We start from the raw sequence: 19,824 nt of genomic DNA on the forward strand, positions 1-19,824 counted from the left end.
TATCTGTGTGACCTGTTGCTCCTTGACACTTATCAGACATAGGGGGTTTCTGAGTGCTGGGTTTTTTTTGTTTTTTTGTTTTGACTGAAGAGATTACCTCTCATTTCCCAAGTAGATGATGCATATTTACCTCTCTTTTGCCAAATGGCAATGACTGCAAATAAAGGGGAGTAAAACAAAGGAGTGGGACTAACAGAATTGAGACCATAGAAAGTGAAGCTTCTGTGTTATGTCTATGACTAACTTTAAAATGCAGTGTGAGGGGGCAGGAAGATGGCTCAGAGGGCTACAGCACATGCTTTATATGCAGTAGTTCTGAGTGCAGGCCCGGCACCACTGGTCTCCCCCTGTCCTCCCAAGCAATAAACTGGGAGCAGTCCTTGAGCAGGCCACCGAATGTGAGCTGTCCCCTCTCTGCATCCCTGCCTCCAAATAAAAAAATGAAAGAAAATATCCTGGGAATAGGGAGAAAGTACAGGGTTGGATCCCCACTACCACATGCTCTCCCCCAGGCACTATCCGGTGTATCCTTCCTGCTCCTCGGCCCTCACATCCAGCTGTTGATTGAGAGGGCCCTTGAGTACTACTTGTGATGCTCCATTAAATTAAAATAATAAAACTATGAACCAGTGTGTTTTTTTCCTCCATATAAATAATTTTTAAAACTCAGGATTGCTGATTAAGCCCAGTTATTAACCTAGCTTTCTAATTAGTGTTTAGGGCATATGTTCTTCTCAACCAGGTTGTTTAGTTTGCCACTGAGATTTGCTTTGTCTAAATAGTAGTGAAAAGGATCATCTGGGAATTCACATTATCTGCTGGACATTATTTAGCTTTAGTCCAATCATGAAACCTGTTAGTGATTGGTAACTTACATAGACTATAAACAGAATGGATTGATTCACCGTGGAAAGTTTGTTGATAACAAAGTTGAATGAAAAATTTGGAGCAGGTTTTTAAAAAAATTTGGCATTCTTCTGGAAAAAACCTGAGTGCCCGAGAACAGATGACTGATTAAAGAAACTTTGGTACATCTACACAATGGAGTATGATGTAGCTGTTAGAAAAGATGAAGTCATGAAATTTATATACTAGTGGTACTACATGGAAAGTATCGTGCTAAGCGAAATGAGTCAGAAAGAGAGGAACAGACATAGAAAGATTGCATTCATCTGGGGAACATAAAGTAGCAAAATAGGAGACTAACGCCCAAGAATAGCTGAGATAAGTATCAGGAGGTTTACTCCAAGGCTTGGAGGCCAGCCGCACACGCTAGGGGAAAAGGCAGCTCAGATAGAGAAGGGAGCACCAAATGGTGTTGGGAGGATCCTCCCAAGGTGGGAGATGCGTGCTGAGAGTAGACTATAGACCAAACATGATTGCCACTCAATGCCTCTCTTGCAAACCACAACACCCAAAAGGAGAGAGAGAACAAAAGGGAATGTCCTGCCACAGAGGTAGGGTGGGATGAGGGGGATGGGGGGTGGGAGGGATACTGGGATCAGTGGTGGTGGAGAATGGGCACTGGTGGAGGGATGGGTGTTTAATCATTGTATAACTGAAACCCAAGCACAAAAATTTGTAAGTCTACAACTGTACCTCATGGTGTTTCATTAATAAAAATTTTTTTAAAAAAATAAAAATTTGGCATTCTTAAGTTTGCCGTTTTACCCTATCAGCACTTTGTTTTTAAATGTCTTTGGTTCTCTCTTTGGTTTTGAAATGCTTGAAAAGCGACAATGCTTTCCCATATTGGCTGTAACAGATGGTAGCATACGCTGATCACACCTTCCCAGAGTACTTATATAAATGATTTTAAAGCCGGGGTGGGAGGGATAGCTGGGGAAGGTCTAGTTGATCCTAATAAAAGTGATAGTATGCAGAGACCAAGCGTGCCTTGGCCATTACGTTTGGGTTTGATTGCGCATCATAGAAGACATCATCTCCTTTTTCTTTGTCATTTCTCTTACTAGAACAGACCTTAAAGGGAGTGAGCTTATAGAGCTTGTGCTAAGGTCACATTTATCTGTTTTGGATTCAGTTGTTTTTCCAATTGTGATTGTTATCCCAGTTTCTCACCTAGGCTTATTCCACCCTTGCTCACAAAAGGGGCTCAACAGGTTGCTGGTGGCAGATTAGTGGGCCTTTGGTATGGTGGCATTATTAAAGCAGGCAGAGAGTCCATGCCAACTCATAGCTGTATGATCCTTAAGTTTGTTCTTTTTGTATGGGGGCTATCCTTGTCTGTGCTCAGGGCTTACTTTTGGCCCTGTATTCAAGGATCACTCCTGGCAGTGTTTGGAGGACTTTTGTGATGCCAGGAATTGAACGAGTGTCAACTGCATGCAAGGCAGATTCCTTAACCCCTGTACTGTCCATCTTGCCATCTCCATATTACTTTTAAAGAAAAGTCACTCATAACATTTTTCTGTTATGTTTCCATTTTAAACAATCAGTAATGAGTTTTATGTATAAGGCAGGTAAGCCAAATTTCTGGGAATGGAATCTAACCTATCGTTCCATAGCTTTCATAGTCCGAGCTTTCTCCTTGAAGATAGCGATGATTCTTTCTAAGGAAGAGGGATTTGAGTGCAGCTCACTACAGTGTAGCCTGGGCAGTGATTTCAGCCCTGGGGACTCCAGCCTTGAGGCATTTACTTATTCAGTAAATAAATTCTGTGCAGGTCAGTTAGCAAGACAACACAATTATTAGGCTGGTTAGTTCATTTGCCAAAGAATTCTAAGTTGGTTTTTAATATGTTGTAGCATGTGGAGAAAACAGTTCTTACATAAAACTATGTGTTTGCTTTTATTGTTACCTTTCATTCATTTGGGGACCTCCCAGGCAGTGCTCTGGGAGCAGGGGCCACTCTCGACAGTACTCACTCAGCCTGACAGTTAGTTCAGGTAGGGCGTGAGTGTGGTGCTGTGTGTGCTGGAGACGCAGTGTGCTGCCGGGGTTGAGTGTGGTTGGGCTCTTCCTTTGCTTTGCACCCCTGACCCTAATGTAACATGTTTCTCTCTTAAAAGGCCACTGCCAGCCGTCTTATCTAAATGATGGGGAACACGTTAGTATTTCCAAGGGTCATCTTGGCACCTCACACCTAGTCTGCTCTGTTCAGGCTGCACTCTCTGCTCAGGGTCCCCCAGGTGCTGCTTACCTTTTCTCTGGCCCTGCCTTCATTTGGGACGAGATCTTTAGGTACTATTGTTCCATTTTGGAGGGAAGAAATAGCAGATGAAATACTGGAAGAGTAAAGGCCAAAGCAGTAGTACAGTGAATAGGGTGTTTGCCATGCAGTCAATCAACCTGGATTCGATCCCCAGCATCCCATATAGTCCGAACACCACCAGGAGTTATTCCTAGATGCAGAACCAGGAGTAACCCCTGAACATCGCCAGACGTGGCTCCAAAACAAAACAAAAACACTGGAGGAGTTTTCTCCCCAACTTTTTTATTTTCCTGATAGCAAATTAACTTTTGTCAATGGGGAGATTCTGTTCTAAAGTATTAACTTTAGAACTTTACACAGTGATTTTAACTTAGAAATATTTGAAGGATTATGATTGAGTTGAGGAGAAAGTAACTTGGACATGACATTATTTTGTTTCTTGGAAAAAGGACCTAAGAGACAGACAAGAGATAGTGAGAGAGACCGAGAGAGAGAGAGAGAGAGAGAGAGAGAGAGAGAGAGAGAGAGAGAGAGAGATTAGTCTGAATAAGAAAGTAGATCAATTCTTTCCCCTCTTAGTCTTCCTGGTGACCACATTACTGACAGATATCCAGAAAGCAGACCAACCCCTGTCTCAGCAGAGCTAGCTTCAGCCCCCTATTTTTAAAATGGGAAAAAAAGCCACGCTTCTTGGTATAGTGCGCTAATCTGTAGCCCATATATTTCTGTTACTATCTTTCTTGTGGCTGCACTTGAATCTTACTTAATTCATGGTAGTTGGTTGAAATATTTGTTTTTCAATTTATTTGGTGCTGGCTGGGAAGAGGCAAGAGGAATAAAGGGCAGTGGGAGAACTCAACAGGCCATGCTCTTGCTTTGTATGCCCAGGTTCTGTCCCCTGCACCCCATGGTTCCCCACGGAGAGAGCAGGGACTAGCCCCTGAGCTCTGCAGGTAATAGACTAAATAAAATAAAATAAAAACCAAAATATCAACAGCAGGTTTCTGAAATTTTTTGAGTCAGGTTTGGAGGAAGATTTTTTTTTTAAATTGAGATACATAGTTTATGATACCGTCGAAGTCATTGCTTTACAGATTCAGAAGTTACTACACCAGTTCCTCACCAGTGGTTCACAGTCCCGCCACCATTATCTGTGGTCCCTTTCCCCTCTCTGGAGGTGGGTATTTCAGAGATGTTCTCTCTTAATATTTTATTTTTCTTAATTCATTATGTAAGAATGAGCACTGTACATTTAAGATAATAGTTTGGCACTTTAATAATTCATGTTGCCTGGTTTAACGCATGACCTTTATTGGAAATTCACATGAAGGTGAATTAAAGTATTTAAAACTACACTTAATCTACATTTCCTTTGAACTCTTCCCTTTTTTGTACTACTCAATAAATTGAGAAGTTACTTGTGAAATTGTTCTTTCTCCTTAAATTTATCTTCCATGTTGCTTCTTAGTCCCTTGTGCCGTGGGAATGCTGATCATTTTCTTGACTGACAGACTTGACAAGAGTCATAATACCACAAATCCAGCCAGGTCTGGCCCATAGGTGGTAAGAAAATATATAGCCCTAAAGAACTATTATGGGATTCAAGTCACATAGACCAGTCAGCCTGCAGCCTCAGCTCCCACTCATCTGTTATTTTATAATCATAGGACTATCTATCTTTGAATCACCTCTCTTTGCCATCTCTGGTACTCTCTAATCTTTCCTTACAAAGCAATTTCACAGAAGAGCTCAAAGGAGATGCTTCTGACTAAAAGTTTCTCTCAACATTTTCTGTATTTCTTCCTTCTTGCACCTACATTCCCGCCCCCCCCCCCCCACCTCCCAGCACCCCCTCCTATCAAGGTCTGTAGGACCAGACTTCAGAAATACTGACTTATGTATCTATTTTGCCTTGCTTTCTGGTATAGTTTGCTTCCCATATCATGAAAATGGGAAAATACTTTCTTCTGTTTATTTATTTTTTAATTTTATGCAATTGGTATTAGTCCATCTTAAATATTTTGGGGAAATTAACCAACGAAACCATCTGGACTGAAATTTTCTTCATGGGAAGGTTTATAGTACAGAATTTGAATTCTTTCATAGATAAAGGATACTCAGACTAATTGTTCATTCTTGGAGAGCTTTGGAAATTTGCATTTCTTTAATTATTTCTTTATTATTTTTCTCTGTATGCTTGCTGTAAGTTTTATTGTTCTCTTTTTTTTCCCATTTCTAAAGTTAGAAGCTTTTAGATCATTGATTTGAGACCTTCTCAAAACTAACATTTAAACATTTGATACTATAAATTTCTCATAAAATGCTGCTTTAAGTGCATGCCTTGAATGCTGATGTGATTGTTAACTAGTGTGGTTGACTTCATGGTGAAAAAGACTTCACCATGAAAGTGTTGTAGAGGCAAAGACCTGAAGAAGGTGCCCAGCAGATCAGAGTGTATGTCTGTGGGGAGAGTGTTCTAAGTGAAAGGAACCTCAGGTGTGTTGGTTTTAAGGAAAGAGATCAAATATTGTAACCTAGGTTTGGGTGGTGAGGGCTTTTTAGGATCTCTGCTTTTTTTTTTTTTTAAACTCTGAGATGGGAATCTGTTGAAAGATTTGAATAGAGAATTGGCATGTTCTAACTTAGAATTCAATACGTTTTCTGACTTTCTGACTTCTGTAGAGGTGATTGAAGTAGCAAGAACCCATTAATAAGCTGTGATAAGCAGAATTATAGCCTTCTTAGAAAGTCCATTTCTTCATTGCTGAAACCTATATATTACCTGTTATGACAAAAGAGACTTTGTAAACAAACTAACAGGCGACCATTGATGGCTAGGTTTTGCCAGACAATGGAAGTAGGTTCCCAGTATAGTCACGAGGGGCATGATATGAGTAAGCAAGAGTCTCAGAAAACTGGGCAGCCTCTAAAACAAGAATAGGTGAACTGAACTTCCCTCAGAATGAGCACAAGTCAGCCAACACTTTGATTTCCTTGAGCACTCTTGAGGGGGGTGTTGATATTCTTTTAGGATTGCTCCCTCTAGTGCTCAGGGATCCATGCAGGGTTGGGGATTTACCCACCGCTCTCCCACATGATGAACTATCTCCCTGACCATTTGTGTTGTTTGAAGCACAGTCTTGATCATTAGTGGCAGCACTAGGAAACCAAAATGAGTTATATGCTACCATCCAGGCAAGAGTAGTGTTAAGTACTGGGTTAGAGTTTGGATCTTCCCACCCCTCATGTCCCCTCCTTCTTTTCTGCCCATTCTGTGCCAGGAATTGAACTCATGGCTTCACAAGTGCAAGGTTCCACCAGCAAGCTAATCAGAGTGTTTTGGGGAAAGAAATAAGGAACTCTGTTTTTTTCTGTTTGTTGTTGTTATTGTTTGTTTGTTTGTTTGTTTGTTTTTGTTTGGGGGGTCCTTCCAGGTCTCTTGTGTGTTGTCCCTGATAGTGCCAAACTGGGACCTCTCATCCTTCTCTGTTTTGGATATGTTAATTTTGTGATCCTATTAAACAAGGGTATTTAATGGATTCATTTGTATATACAGGGTGCTTAAAACCACAAACCTAGATAAGAGAACATGAAGCAAGCACACATTAGAGTAAACGACTGAGAATTAAAGCTGGGGTTCTTTGGAATTTTAGAGTTTGAGGGAAAGGAGCAGTAAACTAAGGAAACATAATTGAAAATTGAAGTCCTAGTCCACATGCAAATCATGTATTTTATCTCTAACTTCATATCCAGTCTCAAAAAAGGTTATTATGACCAGAAGAACACAAACTTGGAAAACAGTGAAAAAGTGTTTCTAGGAAGAGTGATTATTTACTAGTGAAAATAGAGAATCTAAACTGAGAATGGGTCTCAAATTGAGCAACGTAGAGGTCACAGGAGAGTTTTCTGTAGTTTGGATTAGACAAACTTGACTGAGCAGAGAGGGGAGAGGAATTGAGAATAGCCATTTTGACTTTTATGTAAGGATTATGGAGGCATAGGTGTTTGTAGCTTGAGGTAAATATTGGATTAAGAATGTTCATCCTTACTGAGTACTATAAAAGTATGTTTTATGCTGTTCGAAATAACTTAGCAGAGAGGAAATAGTGATAGTAAAGAGAAGAGTATTGCTGGCACAGTGGATTGGAGTTGTACAGGGGATGAGATCCACTGGGCAGAAATAGAAAGGTTGGTCTGGGATGGAGCCTACAGATTGGAGAATCCGTATACTCCAGGTGCACCAGTGGGAAGACGAGAGGACATGGTACGCGGTGAATGGTGCCAGAGACGAGCAAGTATATGGGAGCAGCAGTCTATGTAGATACCCTTTCCATCGCATTCATCTCACTTAAATAGGGAAAAATCTGAGAGTCCCGAAAGATTTAAAAGAAAGGGCATGAAACCGTTATTCTAATTTAGAGTTCAGACGTATGAGAAATTAAATAAAGTAACAAAGATTACTTTGCTCTCCCCTTGAAGTTGTGGTATCAGGTTTAAAGGAAGGGACTGGAGAGATAGTATAGTGAATGAGGCTGTACTGTCTTGCCTTGCATACCACTGACCTGGGTATGGCACCCCATATGGCCCCATGCTCCTGCCCCCGCACTGCCAGGAGTGAAAGAGGAGCATAGAGCTAGGAGTAAGACCTGAGCACCACTGGGTACAACCCCAAAACAAAGAATTTTAAGTCAGAACCATTCAGCATAGTTGGAAACAGGAAATCATGCATTTCATTTTGAACATATTTACTTTGAAATACCAGAAACATCTGAATAGTACTTACAGGATGTGTGGCTGGAGTGTGAGTTTGGGATTAAAATAAGTGATGCAGGTAGAGGATGTGGAAGCAGTTGGCAAATGGGTGGTATATAAATGAAATTGCTCACAGTGGGAAAAGGAAAGAAGGTAGCAGAGGACTGAAACTTGAGGAACTCCTGCTTTGGAAGCAGCAAGGGAGCAAAGAAACAGAAAAGATATTGCCAGGGTGGTGGAAATAAAACAGGAGACAAAAATCCAGCATCAGGCTTGGTTTAAAAAGCATAATTTGGAAGAGAAAAGGAATTGCAAGGATTTTTAACCTGCTAATGATGACTCGTAGTCAGTGATGAAAAGCTGACCACTCTTCCTTCATAAGATACAAGACAGGGCATCCTGTTCAGCATGATGCTAGAGATAGATTGTGGTCCAGCAGCGTTTAAAAATTTCCATTCACTATGGTGTTGGTGTCTAGTTTTGACCTCCTTTCAAGCTTAATGACCAAAAAGTAACCCACATTTGCTTGTGTTTTTGTTTGTTTTTGTTTTTTGTGAGAGTAACTTTCCCCTAGTTGTTTCTCAGCATTTGGACTTATATATACTGGTTTTGGGCTCCCAGCACACTTGGGGTTATTCTTGACACCTTTCTTAACAATATGCTTATCGCTCTTTAAACGTAGGAATAATATAAATTGGCCTCTCATTTATTTGGAAATAGAGGGATTTTTTTTTAAAGGGGCAGAGGGTGAGTTTAAGCCACACCTACTGGCACTGAATGTCACTCAGGAGTCACTCCTGGAGTGCTGGGTCAGGAACATGGGAGCAGGGACAACCAGGTGGGGGAAGATTCTGGGTCTGCTTCATGCAAGCTAAGCATTTTAACCAGTGTGCTTTCTCAGAGTCCAGAAGGAAACTAAGATATGAAAAAATATGTGTATTTGTTCAACACATGAATGATGACATTTATATAGCCTTTCATTTTCAATTCAGTTCATTATTATTTTGAAACCATCTTGGCACATGGACTTTTCTAATTACTTTAGCTTTATATTGTATTTTTACTATTTTCTTCTTACCTGTATTCTGCTTCCTATTGTTATATACCTCAGACACAGGGTAATCTCTGCTTTCCTACAGAGAAGTTATTGTTTTTATTGAGGTAACATTAATTCATACCATCATTTTTCAGGATTATTGCCTTTGCACTTTCACAGATGTATATACCACAAATTTTTTATCTCCAAATGTCTAATTACAATCTTGTCATGTAAAATTGACCCACATGTCCCTCCCACCTCCTTCTCCTTTGGCCCATAATAACTACCATGCATTCTTCAAAGAATATGTTGTAGTTTTATTTTATTTTTATTTTCTACATATAAGTAAATTATTTGGTATTTTCCTTCTTAATTTCACTTAATATAATCACTTAACTTCCCATTAGTCGTCGATTTGCTTGAGCGGGCGCCAGTAACGTCTCCATCACGTGCCAGTGTAGCCCAATGGCATCTGTTCGCTCTGGGAACATGAAGAGCCTCAAACCGATCGTTCATGATCTTGATGAAGAAGTCTGACCATCTGGTAGGTGGGCGGCCACGCGGTCTTTTGACATCCCGTGGGATCCAGTCGGTAACAGCTCTAGTCCAGCGGTCATCTTTAAATCTCATTACGTGATCAGCCCATCTGATTTTTGACACTCTGGCAAACGAGACAGCATCCCTGATTCTTGATCGTCGACAGATGTCGGAACTCTGGATTCTTTCTCTCATTTGAGTGAAACGTGATATTCCAAGCATAGCTCTTTCTGTTCTTCTTTGGGAGACCTGAATAGCGTTCTCATCCTGTTTGCGTAGGGCCCAGGTCTCTGAGGCATATGTTAATGCAGGAAGAATAGTGGAATCAAAGAGATGTGCCTGGAGCCGGAGGTTCTTCGTCCTCTTAGCAGTTTCTTGAAGGCCGCTCTCTTCCACCTGCCAGGTCATTTGTCATGCAAAATTCTACTTCACAGAGCGGGGAGAAAGGGCTGCAAAGTTTAAAAAGAGAACTCCCAGAACGACCACCAACTGGGAACTCTTTGGCACTATTGCGGCAACATGGGAAGATGCCATTGTTGACAACATTGACGAGGAATACGATCGACTGGTTCAGCACCTCCATGATTGTACGAGGAATGCCAAGAGAGAGATAGCCACAAAAAAACGCCTGTCCTCAAACTCTTGAGCTTATTCTCCAACGTGGTTTGGCACATGCCTCAGGTAACCGCAAGCTAACGTCCGAGCTCGCAAAGCAGTGCAGAGATGCGATCAAGGAAGACTTCAAAGAGAGAAGAGCAGAAGTGCTTGTAGATGTGGCAGAAGCCGGGACAAGTATTCGTAACGCCTGCCTGTCCTTCGCCAACTACAAGACCAAGATGACTGCCCTCCGACGTCCTGATGGATCCATCACATCCTCCAGAACGGCAATGGAGATTATCCATGACTTATACTCAAATCTCTTCGATAGCCATGTCCACGTGCCGACATACCAAATTCCACAGGATGGATATGTCGTTCCTAACGCCGAAATCCGACATACCATTTCGTCAGTAAAGAAACGAACAGCACCCAGCCCAGACAAGGTCAGACCTGAACACCTGAAGAACCTGCCGTCAGTACTCATCAATACACTGGCTACCTGTCTGAATGCAAGGTTCCGTCCCAGTGGAAAACCAGCAGGACCGTACTACTGTTCAAGAAGGGAGACATCCATGACATTGGCAACTATCGCCCGATCTGCCTATTGTCTGTCATCTACAAGTTGTTCACTCGAGTCATCCTAAATAGGATTGGCAGAACACTAGATGAAGGACAACCATGCAAGCAAGCCGGGTTCCGCAAAGGATTCAGCACCATTGACCATATCCACACGATAACCAAGCTCATTGAGGTTTCTCGGGAGTTCAAGATGCTGCTCTGTTTAACGTTCATTGATTTAAAGAAGGCCTTTGATTCTGTTGAGACGGAAGTGGTCATTGAAGCCCTAGCCAATCAGGGCATTCAAGCCCAATACATCAGGATCCTCCGTGAGCTGTATTGCGGATTCACTACCAGGATCTCACCATTCTACAAAGAAGTGATCGTTGATGTCAAGAGAGGGGTGCGGCAGGGTGATACCATTTCACCGAAACTCTTCAGTGCCACCCTCGAGAACATCATGCGACGACTGGAATGGGAAGGAATGGGAGTGAAGATAGATGGTCGGCAACTATACCACCTCCGCTTTGCTGATGACATTGTTTTAATAACACCAAACATCAGCCAAGCGGCACAAATGCTGGCCGACTTTGACCGTGAGTGTGGAAAGGTAGTTCTATAGCTGAATCTTATGAAGACAATGTTTATGAGAAACAGCCTCGTTCCTGATGTCCCATTCGCTCTCAACGGAACGGCCATCTCCGAATGCAACAGCTATTTGTACCTAGGTCGAGAAGTCAACACTTAATATAATCACCTCAGAATCCATCTATGTTGTTCCAAGAATCAAGTCAGCTGAAAAGCATCCCGTTGTGTCTATGTGGGGGGGAGAGTATTAATACATAAACTGCATCTCTTATACCATGCACGAAAATTAATTGAAACTGAATTACGCCTGGGGCCGGGGTAGGACATTTACGTTGCAAGCAGCCAACCTGGTTTTGATCCCTGGCATCCTATATGGTCCCCTGAGCACTGCCAGGAGTGATCCCTGAGTGTTTCCTTATTATTTCTACTTCTTATTTTATTGGCTAGGTGAAGTCTTTGCATTATTATTTAACTAATATTTATAATACTGTTACTTAATAACAGATTTGAAATACAATATCCTGGTTTTTAAGGTAAATGATGATTCTAGAATTTCACCACAAGGTATCATGATTGATGATCATTTCAAATATGTTTAGTATCTTTTATTCCTAGTTTATTATGAATCATCAGAAATGTCCTATGTAAATAGTTTTGTAATCAAAATGGAAAGTTAACCTTTGACAGGATGCTTTTCTTTCATTATACTTCACAAGATAAGATATATTACAGAACAAAGAGAACAATTTTCTCTTTGTAACAGAAAATTATATTAGTATTTAAAACATATAATTAATTCCTTGCCTGTGTTTACTTGGCTCTTAGGAACATTTTCTTCAGCCAAAAATTCTTGCAGGGTCTAGTTCCACTGTGATTCATTGATACATTAGTAAATTAATGAGTTAATTAATGAAGAGCATAGTTCACAGTGGTGAAACATCCAGTGGGAAATAAATAGTAAGAACAAAAGGAGGCAAAGTTTTGATGAGAATAAGGGAGAGTACATGAGAAAGTATAGTATAGGCTCTTCTCCCATATAAGTTATAATTTAAACTCCAGCAGACACCCGGTTGATCTGGGGACCATCTGTGGTGCCTTAAATTCGAGTTTGCCACATGCAAGGCAAATACCTTAACCCCGCTCCTACAACTTCAGCTCTCCAACTCATATTCTTTTGAAAATGGTGGGCTACTAACAGTTGAAATCTGAAATAGCATAGTCCACTATGCTTAGACTCTGTAATTGACAGCATGTTACTTCCTATTAGGAGGGAAGAAGAGTAATTGCACCATTCTGTGGGTGGTGGTCTTTAGGGGTTAAGTTGATAGCATCATTCTTGATTACCCCCTAGTGTATTGTGAACTATGTATATGACCTTGAGCATCTGAAAAATCATCTCAGACCTTCAGGTTTGTGTGCTCTAATGTTTCTGTATCATAACTGTTTTTCTACCTTACCCAGATTTTCAGTCCAAACTAATTTTCTGGCCTTTGTTTTCCTTCTAAGTCACATTGTTATAAAGACACTTATTTTTTGATAATCCATAAGTACTTTGTACCTTACTTACTAAGATATAAGCGCAAAAAAAGAAAAAAAAAAGGAATGCTGAGAGCTCCAAGAAGTAGCTCAAAGAATAGGAGGCCCTTTCAGTTCCCAGCATTACCTGGTCCTGCAAGCACTGAGCTGCACTTAGCTCCTGAACACTGCAGGGGTTGGTGCTTCTGTCCTGCCTCCCCTGTCCCAGCATTCCCTCTACCTCAGCCCCCACCCCACCCCCACACACACCCCACCCCATGAGAAAAATAGGAAATGACTGCTAATGTGATTTTGTTCGGGAGGGTGAAATGATCTAAAAGAGATTGCGCTGGTGGTTACACTGGGTTAAAGTCATTAAGTGATAACTTGGTAGGTTATTTGGTATGCATAAAAATTGTGAGAAATTTTTTATGAGAAACTATTAGTTAAACCCTTTCTTTGCAGTTATTGAGTAAAATATGTCTCAGAGAAATGCTTGGAATTGGGTTACAAATAGATTTTTACAAACTTTGATAATCTATCAAGAACCTAAAATGCCAAATGCTAGTTCCAATTAGACATTATGTAATATAGGAGTAATATATTCAATTGATGGGCTAGTTTATAGTTCAAAATGTTAGTTAACATTTAATGGTTTAGAGATGCACTTGTAACATGTATATATTATAACATGTAATTCTAATTATGTGTGCATGCATGTATATACGAATAGAAAATAGTCTGGGGTATAATGTTAAAAATTGAACAGTTGCTATTACTGAATTAAAAAGATACTTAAAATATTTTAATTTTTCTCTTGCCATAGTTTCAATACACTTGTGTTTCAAGTTATAGTCAGTGTCTATATATGCACATACATATCCTGTTGTTTCGTTCTTCTTACTTTATCTTTTAAGTACTAATGGAGCATGTGGATTCATGTGTCTTAGTGAAATATGGGGGAGATAAAGCCATCGCTACTGAGACTGACCAAATTGTACCACCTATTTTATTTGCATGACTTGGAAAGAGTAAACAATGAAATTTAATATTATTGCAGGTTATCAACGCTGCCCTGGCTTTAGCAGCAAAACCACAGAGTAAGCTGGCCCAGGAGAACATGGATCTTTTTAAAGAACAGTGGGAAAAACAAGTTCGCGTTTTAACAGATGCTGTTGATGACATTACTTCCATCGATGACTTCTTGGCCGTCTCAGGTAATGAGCTGGTTTTCCAGAGGAGCATGTGAGAATGTGCATAATTATTTTTGACTCACTTAAAATAATGGACAATAAGAACACCCCCAAGTCTGGACAGGTAAATTATTCTAGCAGTAATATTGTTCTGGTTTTCTTTTTAATTAAAAGATTCCCACTAACTCCTTAGCAGTGGGAGATGGGGCTGGTCTGCATCATAGAAGCATGAATTACAAAGCTAGCTAGCAGGGTTTCCCTGTTCGCATTGAATAAGGTCTTGCAGCAGCTAACTGTTCTGCCTCATCACCATCCACTTCTCTCGCTGTTAATGTTAGGAAAAACATTGACCTGTGTCCTGGTAGATAAAGACTGTGGCTATTGGTTATGAGCCTGTGAAACAGAGAAGAGATTTTCAACACCTTGGAAAGCTTCTCCCTCCCTCTCTTCCGTAGAAATGATTATACCTTAACTGCATGCTCTTCACAAGACTGCCTGATACATAGATAGAAAACAGAAAGGAAATATTTAAGTGCTATTTAATTATGAACTTGCAAAAAATAAATCTGGTTATTCACCTCACAAAAACAGCTGATTTCATTATATAAACATAAACTGGTAATGGCATAGTAAATTGCATTTATATAGAAAATATCTGTCAACTGCAGTTCAGTGTTTATCACACAGAGATAAATTTCAATTCATCTTCTTGGAGTCGAGCAAGTATAAATGCAATCACCATTTAACAGGGCCTCTGCTGCCCTTGGCTGCAGTGCCTACTCTGGAAGTGCCAGGCTTCCTGAGGCCAGTAGCTGTGGGCAGAATCAGCAGCCAACTTGTAGGGCTAAAACTCTCTGTCACCCCAGGGAACCACAGGCTGGAAACATGGGCGATGCGAGTGGCAATGGGGCTTGAAACAGAAGCAGGGCTTAAGTATATGCACAGCACAGTCCTCCAGCAGTGACCTATATAAGGTGACAATGTGTTCCGCATACCAATGTTTCCCTATCTCTGCCACTCTCATTGGGATTAGTAACTTAGGCTCTACTTGAGCAAGTGGGGTACAGACAGTCTGTAAACTGCAAAAAAGAGGGGGCAAAAACATAATGCTACAGGACTGCCAAATTGCAGGTGCTGGTACTTTAAAACAAAAATCCACTTGCAAGCATATCTTTGCAGGTGCCAGAAATGCAGCAATGGCTTTTTTGGGAAATCTTGGCCTTCTGTTGTTTTTCCCAATGAAGTACTGAATTATTCTTTTTCATAGGTTTAGAGAAAAACATTCCACCTTCACAGCTTACTTTTAAGCAAACAATAAATTCTGAAATCTAAATGAAAGTCCCCTCCAGAGATAGACGCTCCTTTTCTAAACTTACTTTCTTGTGATTGAGTTGGGTATATCTCACGCTTGGTCTCAAGGGATTGGCAGTCCTTCTTGCAGGAAAATAAGATCCAGGAGAAGCAAATGTCCCTTATGCAATATTCTTTAAATCTGCGAACAAAAGGAATTCTATAATACCATTTAGTGGAATCCAGGTAGTAACTTTAGGGTATGTGCTATAAAACAGAAGAATGGTAAAACAAAATGAAATACTTTAACAGATACTTTTGATCGGTATGTTCTGTTTTTATGAAAATATTAAAAAGTATTCAATTTAAGGGGCGAGAGCTATAGTACAGTGGGGGTACTCAATGGTCCCCTGAGCACCACCAAGTGTGGCCCCCAAACAAAAAACAAACAAATGAAACCAAAAAGGGTATAAGATGTAGCTTGTTGAAAAGTTTAGATTGCTTGTATTTAGCAAATAAAAACATGGACCAAGGCTGTATTTATATTGTCCACTATTCCTTTGACTTCTTGGTATACTGTAATGATGGGGAAAGCTAACAAGTGCTTCTGTAGAGTCCTCCGGATTGGCCAGTTAATTTTAGGGTTCAGACTCCTTTATATCCTTAGACCTCGACTGCACAAGGAGGGTGGGGCTGGGGGGACCTAGAGGTAGCTCTTCACCTCATCTGACACACAGCTTGTGGCAAAGTGTCTGCACTTCATCTCAAGGTATCCTCTATAACCAGGCAGGCCGTAGTCAGTCTCAGTCCTTGGCTCTTGTGCACTTGCAGGTGTCATCTGTCCCTGTGTCAGATAGGACCCCACATCTTGACCTTGCACAGATCTGCTATGTTTATTGTGCCCGAGCCCACTGGTCTGAGATAGGGAGTTGCAGGGAAAGGCTCAACTTAGGGTCTTAGCATAAGGCGGATCACTGGGTTCTGCTGCTTCACTCTTTGAAGTGATTATTTTCTGCTGTATTCTGGGGCCTTATGTCCCAGTGTGAGTAGTTTAGGAATCTCTCCACTCTCTTGGAATCTGTGGAGACTGGATGTTGGCTATAGTCCTATCCTCAGACTGAGAACCTAATAGAAGTTATTTGGAGAACAGGACTCATGGGGCCCTCTGCTATTTTATCTCTTCTCTCCCCACATACTTTGTCCTACTGGTTCTAGAAATTCTGTCATTTATCTTAAGTCATGTCCTGATTTGTGACTTTAAAAGTAACGGTCATTTTGTGTATAACCTGGCAAAGTCTCCAAAATCTTGTCAATGTATCTTGTGGCCACAGCGGAAGAGAATCCTGGATGAGTGTGTATCAAGTGTGACATCTGTACTTGAAAACTGAGAGAGGAGCATGTGTGCTGCCGAGGAAGGAGGTCTCAAGTTCTCTGACTCCTAGTTTCCCCTTTAAATGTTAGTGATGCTTTGTGGTACTAGAGAACATTTAGCAAACCATGAGCATATTTATATTGACTGATTCCTCAAGGACATTGGTTTGAAATTTATCAAAGCGATAAAGATTATTTGAATTTCATTTGAATTGTATTTGATAAATGTTTTCTGTGGAAATGTAATTTACTTTCGTTTACTCTGCTTATATGGGAAGTTTTGGTCCCTCCTCTGCTTTTTTTTTCCCTCTTAAAAACCAGGGAATACATAAATAGTCTGTCACCCTGGCTCCCTGGGGTTTTTTGTTTTGTTTTGTTTTTGGCTTTTTTCCAATTAAGCGAATGGTCGGATTGGTACTAATTGGGCCTATTGCAACCCCCACCCCACTCCCAGACCTGATATTCTTGGAAATAAATGACAGTGCATTAAGTACTTTCAGGTGACAGATGAATGGCACCCTTTTTCATTAAGTGTCACACTGTACAAAGGAAAGGAGACCATTATGGGTCAGAGAGAGAGTGCAGGTGCAGGAGGGAAGACACTTGCCTTGAATGTGACTGTGTCGTCTGTGGCTCTGGTTTGAATCCCTGGCACCACATCCTGGAGTACTGATTAAGTACTACCAGGGTTCACTAGTGAGCACAGAGCCAGGAATAGCCCTTGAGCGCTGCCAGGTGTGACCAACATTGATTTTTTGTTGGGGTGTGTGTGTGTGTGTGTGTTTTTGGTTCATTGCGATTTTTAGGAGAATGTTTATCATGTTATGTTAAATGACAAGCACTCAGAAGTTTTTCTGTTTTAGATTAAAGCCCTCTCTATAAAGTATTACCTCCTGTGTATAACTAAGGTAGCACTGATAGAGATTTCTAGAAAGAGGATATGGAGAACAGCTCAGTTGTACAGTGTAAACTGATGTACATATTCACATAGTTTTTCTGGAGAATGCCAGTTGGCTTGGTTCCTGAAGGGCAATTAGACATTATACATCTGCTTTAAACACGTATGTTGTTTGACTTAGTAATCCAGTTGCTAGAAAATTTATCCAGGGATAGATTTATAGGTGTTTGCCAAGATACCTGTCCAGAATGTTCACTTCAGCCAAAAGTCTAAAAAAGACGAGGTGAAAGAATTTCTGAGCCCTTTATCTATTCACTGGGGTGGCATGTAGCCATTATGGTTGATCATGTAGATCTGTGGATGCAGACTAGAAAGGTTTTCATGTGAAACAGATGCCATAGTTTCTGTTATACGATACCCTGGGGATAGACTGTTGCATATGTGCCTATGACTCTTTTTCTGTTGCAAACACTCAATCTTTAATGGGGTACAGACTGTTATGTCAATTTATAATTAATTGGAAACTCAGTTAAAGTATTACAGTGTGGGCACCATATAACCTCCGTGTATGGATATGCCCAGTGGAAACTTTGTTCTCCTTTCAAGCTTATGGGTAGAAAGTGTGTTGACTCAGTGTCCTGGGGGTGTGATGCCCACAGCAGTCTGGGATTCCCTAGAAAAAGCTGTTTAGGAAGAGCTGAGAATGTCACTTTAGTTAGCATCCTGAAATAAGCTTCATGTTTTGCTAACAAATAGCAAACCTATCCCTTATTGGGGCTCATCCAGAAGAAAGCTAGTCTAAACTCAAGATAAGTCTAAACTATTTTTTAAAAAACAGACTTGTCTAGACTAAAGCTCACAAATGCTTGGTGGAAGTTTGAGCCATTTTGTTGAATGTACCAAGAAAGACACCATGCTTCATTCAGTGTCCCCGCAGACAGCCCTGCAGCAGGGCCGCACGTGCTTGGTGGGAGAGCTCTGCCTTGCATGTGTGAGGCCCTAGTAAACACCTGGCAGTGGTTCCTGCCCGCACTTGGGGCGAGGGGGGGACCCTGTAGTGCAAGAAATTTTAGAAAACTAAAATAAAAACATACACTGCAGCCCCCTGGGCCATATATCTGGCATCAGTGTATAGCTGATTTATTAACATTTTTTTCCTTGCCTTTTTATTGCTAAGTGAAACCAAGATACCAGCATAAACTATTTTTAAAATGTATTTATTTTTATATAGTTGTCCATGATTTATTACATTCAATATTCTAACACCAGTCCCACCACCAATGCAATCTTCCCTATTTTATGTAAAATAAAATTCAAAAAATAAAAAAAAATAAAATTCAAGTTATTAACCCAAAGGCTTCATATGGTGGGCAGGCTCACTACTATTCTACCACTGTCCTCCCATTGTTCATCGATTTGCTCGAGCGGGCCCAGTAACATCCCCATTGTGACAATTGTTACTACTATTCTAAATTAAGTTATTATGTAGAAAGCCAATGTAAGTTTAAAGTATATTATATAATTGGTCTGTATACTGCTGAGAATTTGTTTTAAATGTTTAATTAGTAGATTCTAAGTTATGATTTTCTTAGCTATAATATTAATCCATAGTTTTCTTCATAAGGAAAAAACCTCAATATATGCTGACATACCATAAAATGTCATTGAACGTTTAAGAAAAATACTTTTATGTATTAACGGAATTTTAGAGCAATCTTAGCTTCACAGCAAAATCAATAGCTAGGTACAGTGATTTTTATAGTTTCCTGCCCCCTCAGCTTCCCCACCAGAGAAGCATCATTGCCACAGTAAACTGTGGTTACTGTGATGGACACATCGCTGTCACGCCAGGGTTCATACGAGGATTTGGGTTCAGTCTTGGTGGTATGGAAAGCCTGTAGGTTCGCACAAATGTGTTGATCTTGATAGTTTCATGGAATATCCCCTGCCCTAAAAATCCTCTTCATACCTCCCATTAGTGTTTTCTCTGTTTTACCATTGCCAGAAAATATTGTAGTTGGGATCATATGGTATATTAACTTACTGGATTGTCTTCTTTCACTTAGCAGTATGCATTTAAGGTTCTGACATGTCTTTCCATGGCATAATAGGATTTTTTCTTTTAAGTATTGAATAGCAGTCTACAGTTTTATCTGCTCACCTACCGCAAGACATGGTGGCTTCTAACTTTTGGCAGTCATGAATAAAACTGCTATAAATGTGTGCAGGTTTTTATGAGGACATAAGCTCTCAGTTCCTTTGGATAAATACTGAAGAGTGTGATTGCTGAATCATATGGTAAATGTATGT

At 40.5% G+C, this 19,824-nt stretch overlaps 1 protein-coding gene across 4 annotated transcripts in view; it reads left to right on the forward strand.

Annotated features, from left to right (window-relative positions):
- The window catches only part of CTNNA1 (catenin alpha 1), a 297,107-nt gene that overhangs the window by 268,417 nt on the left and 8,866 nt on the right, over positions 1-19,824 (forward strand). For all 4 annotated transcript variants that reach the window (XM_056124865.1, XM_056124866.1, XM_056124868.1 and 1 more), the window contains one exon: positions 13,823-13,979. In XM_056124865.1, the coding sequence (XP_055980840.1) occupies positions 13,823-13,979 (157 nt within the window). The remainder of the gene's footprint in view (positions 1-13,822; positions 13,980-19,824) is intronic.

Source organism: Sorex fumeus, unplaced genomic scaffold (genome assembly GCF_029834395.1).
Source record: "Sorex fumeus unplaced genomic scaffold, SorFum_2.1 ptg000051l, whole genome shotgun sequence".
Taxonomy (NCBI): Eukaryota; Metazoa; Chordata; class Mammalia; order Eulipotyphla; family Soricidae; genus Sorex; species Sorex fumeus.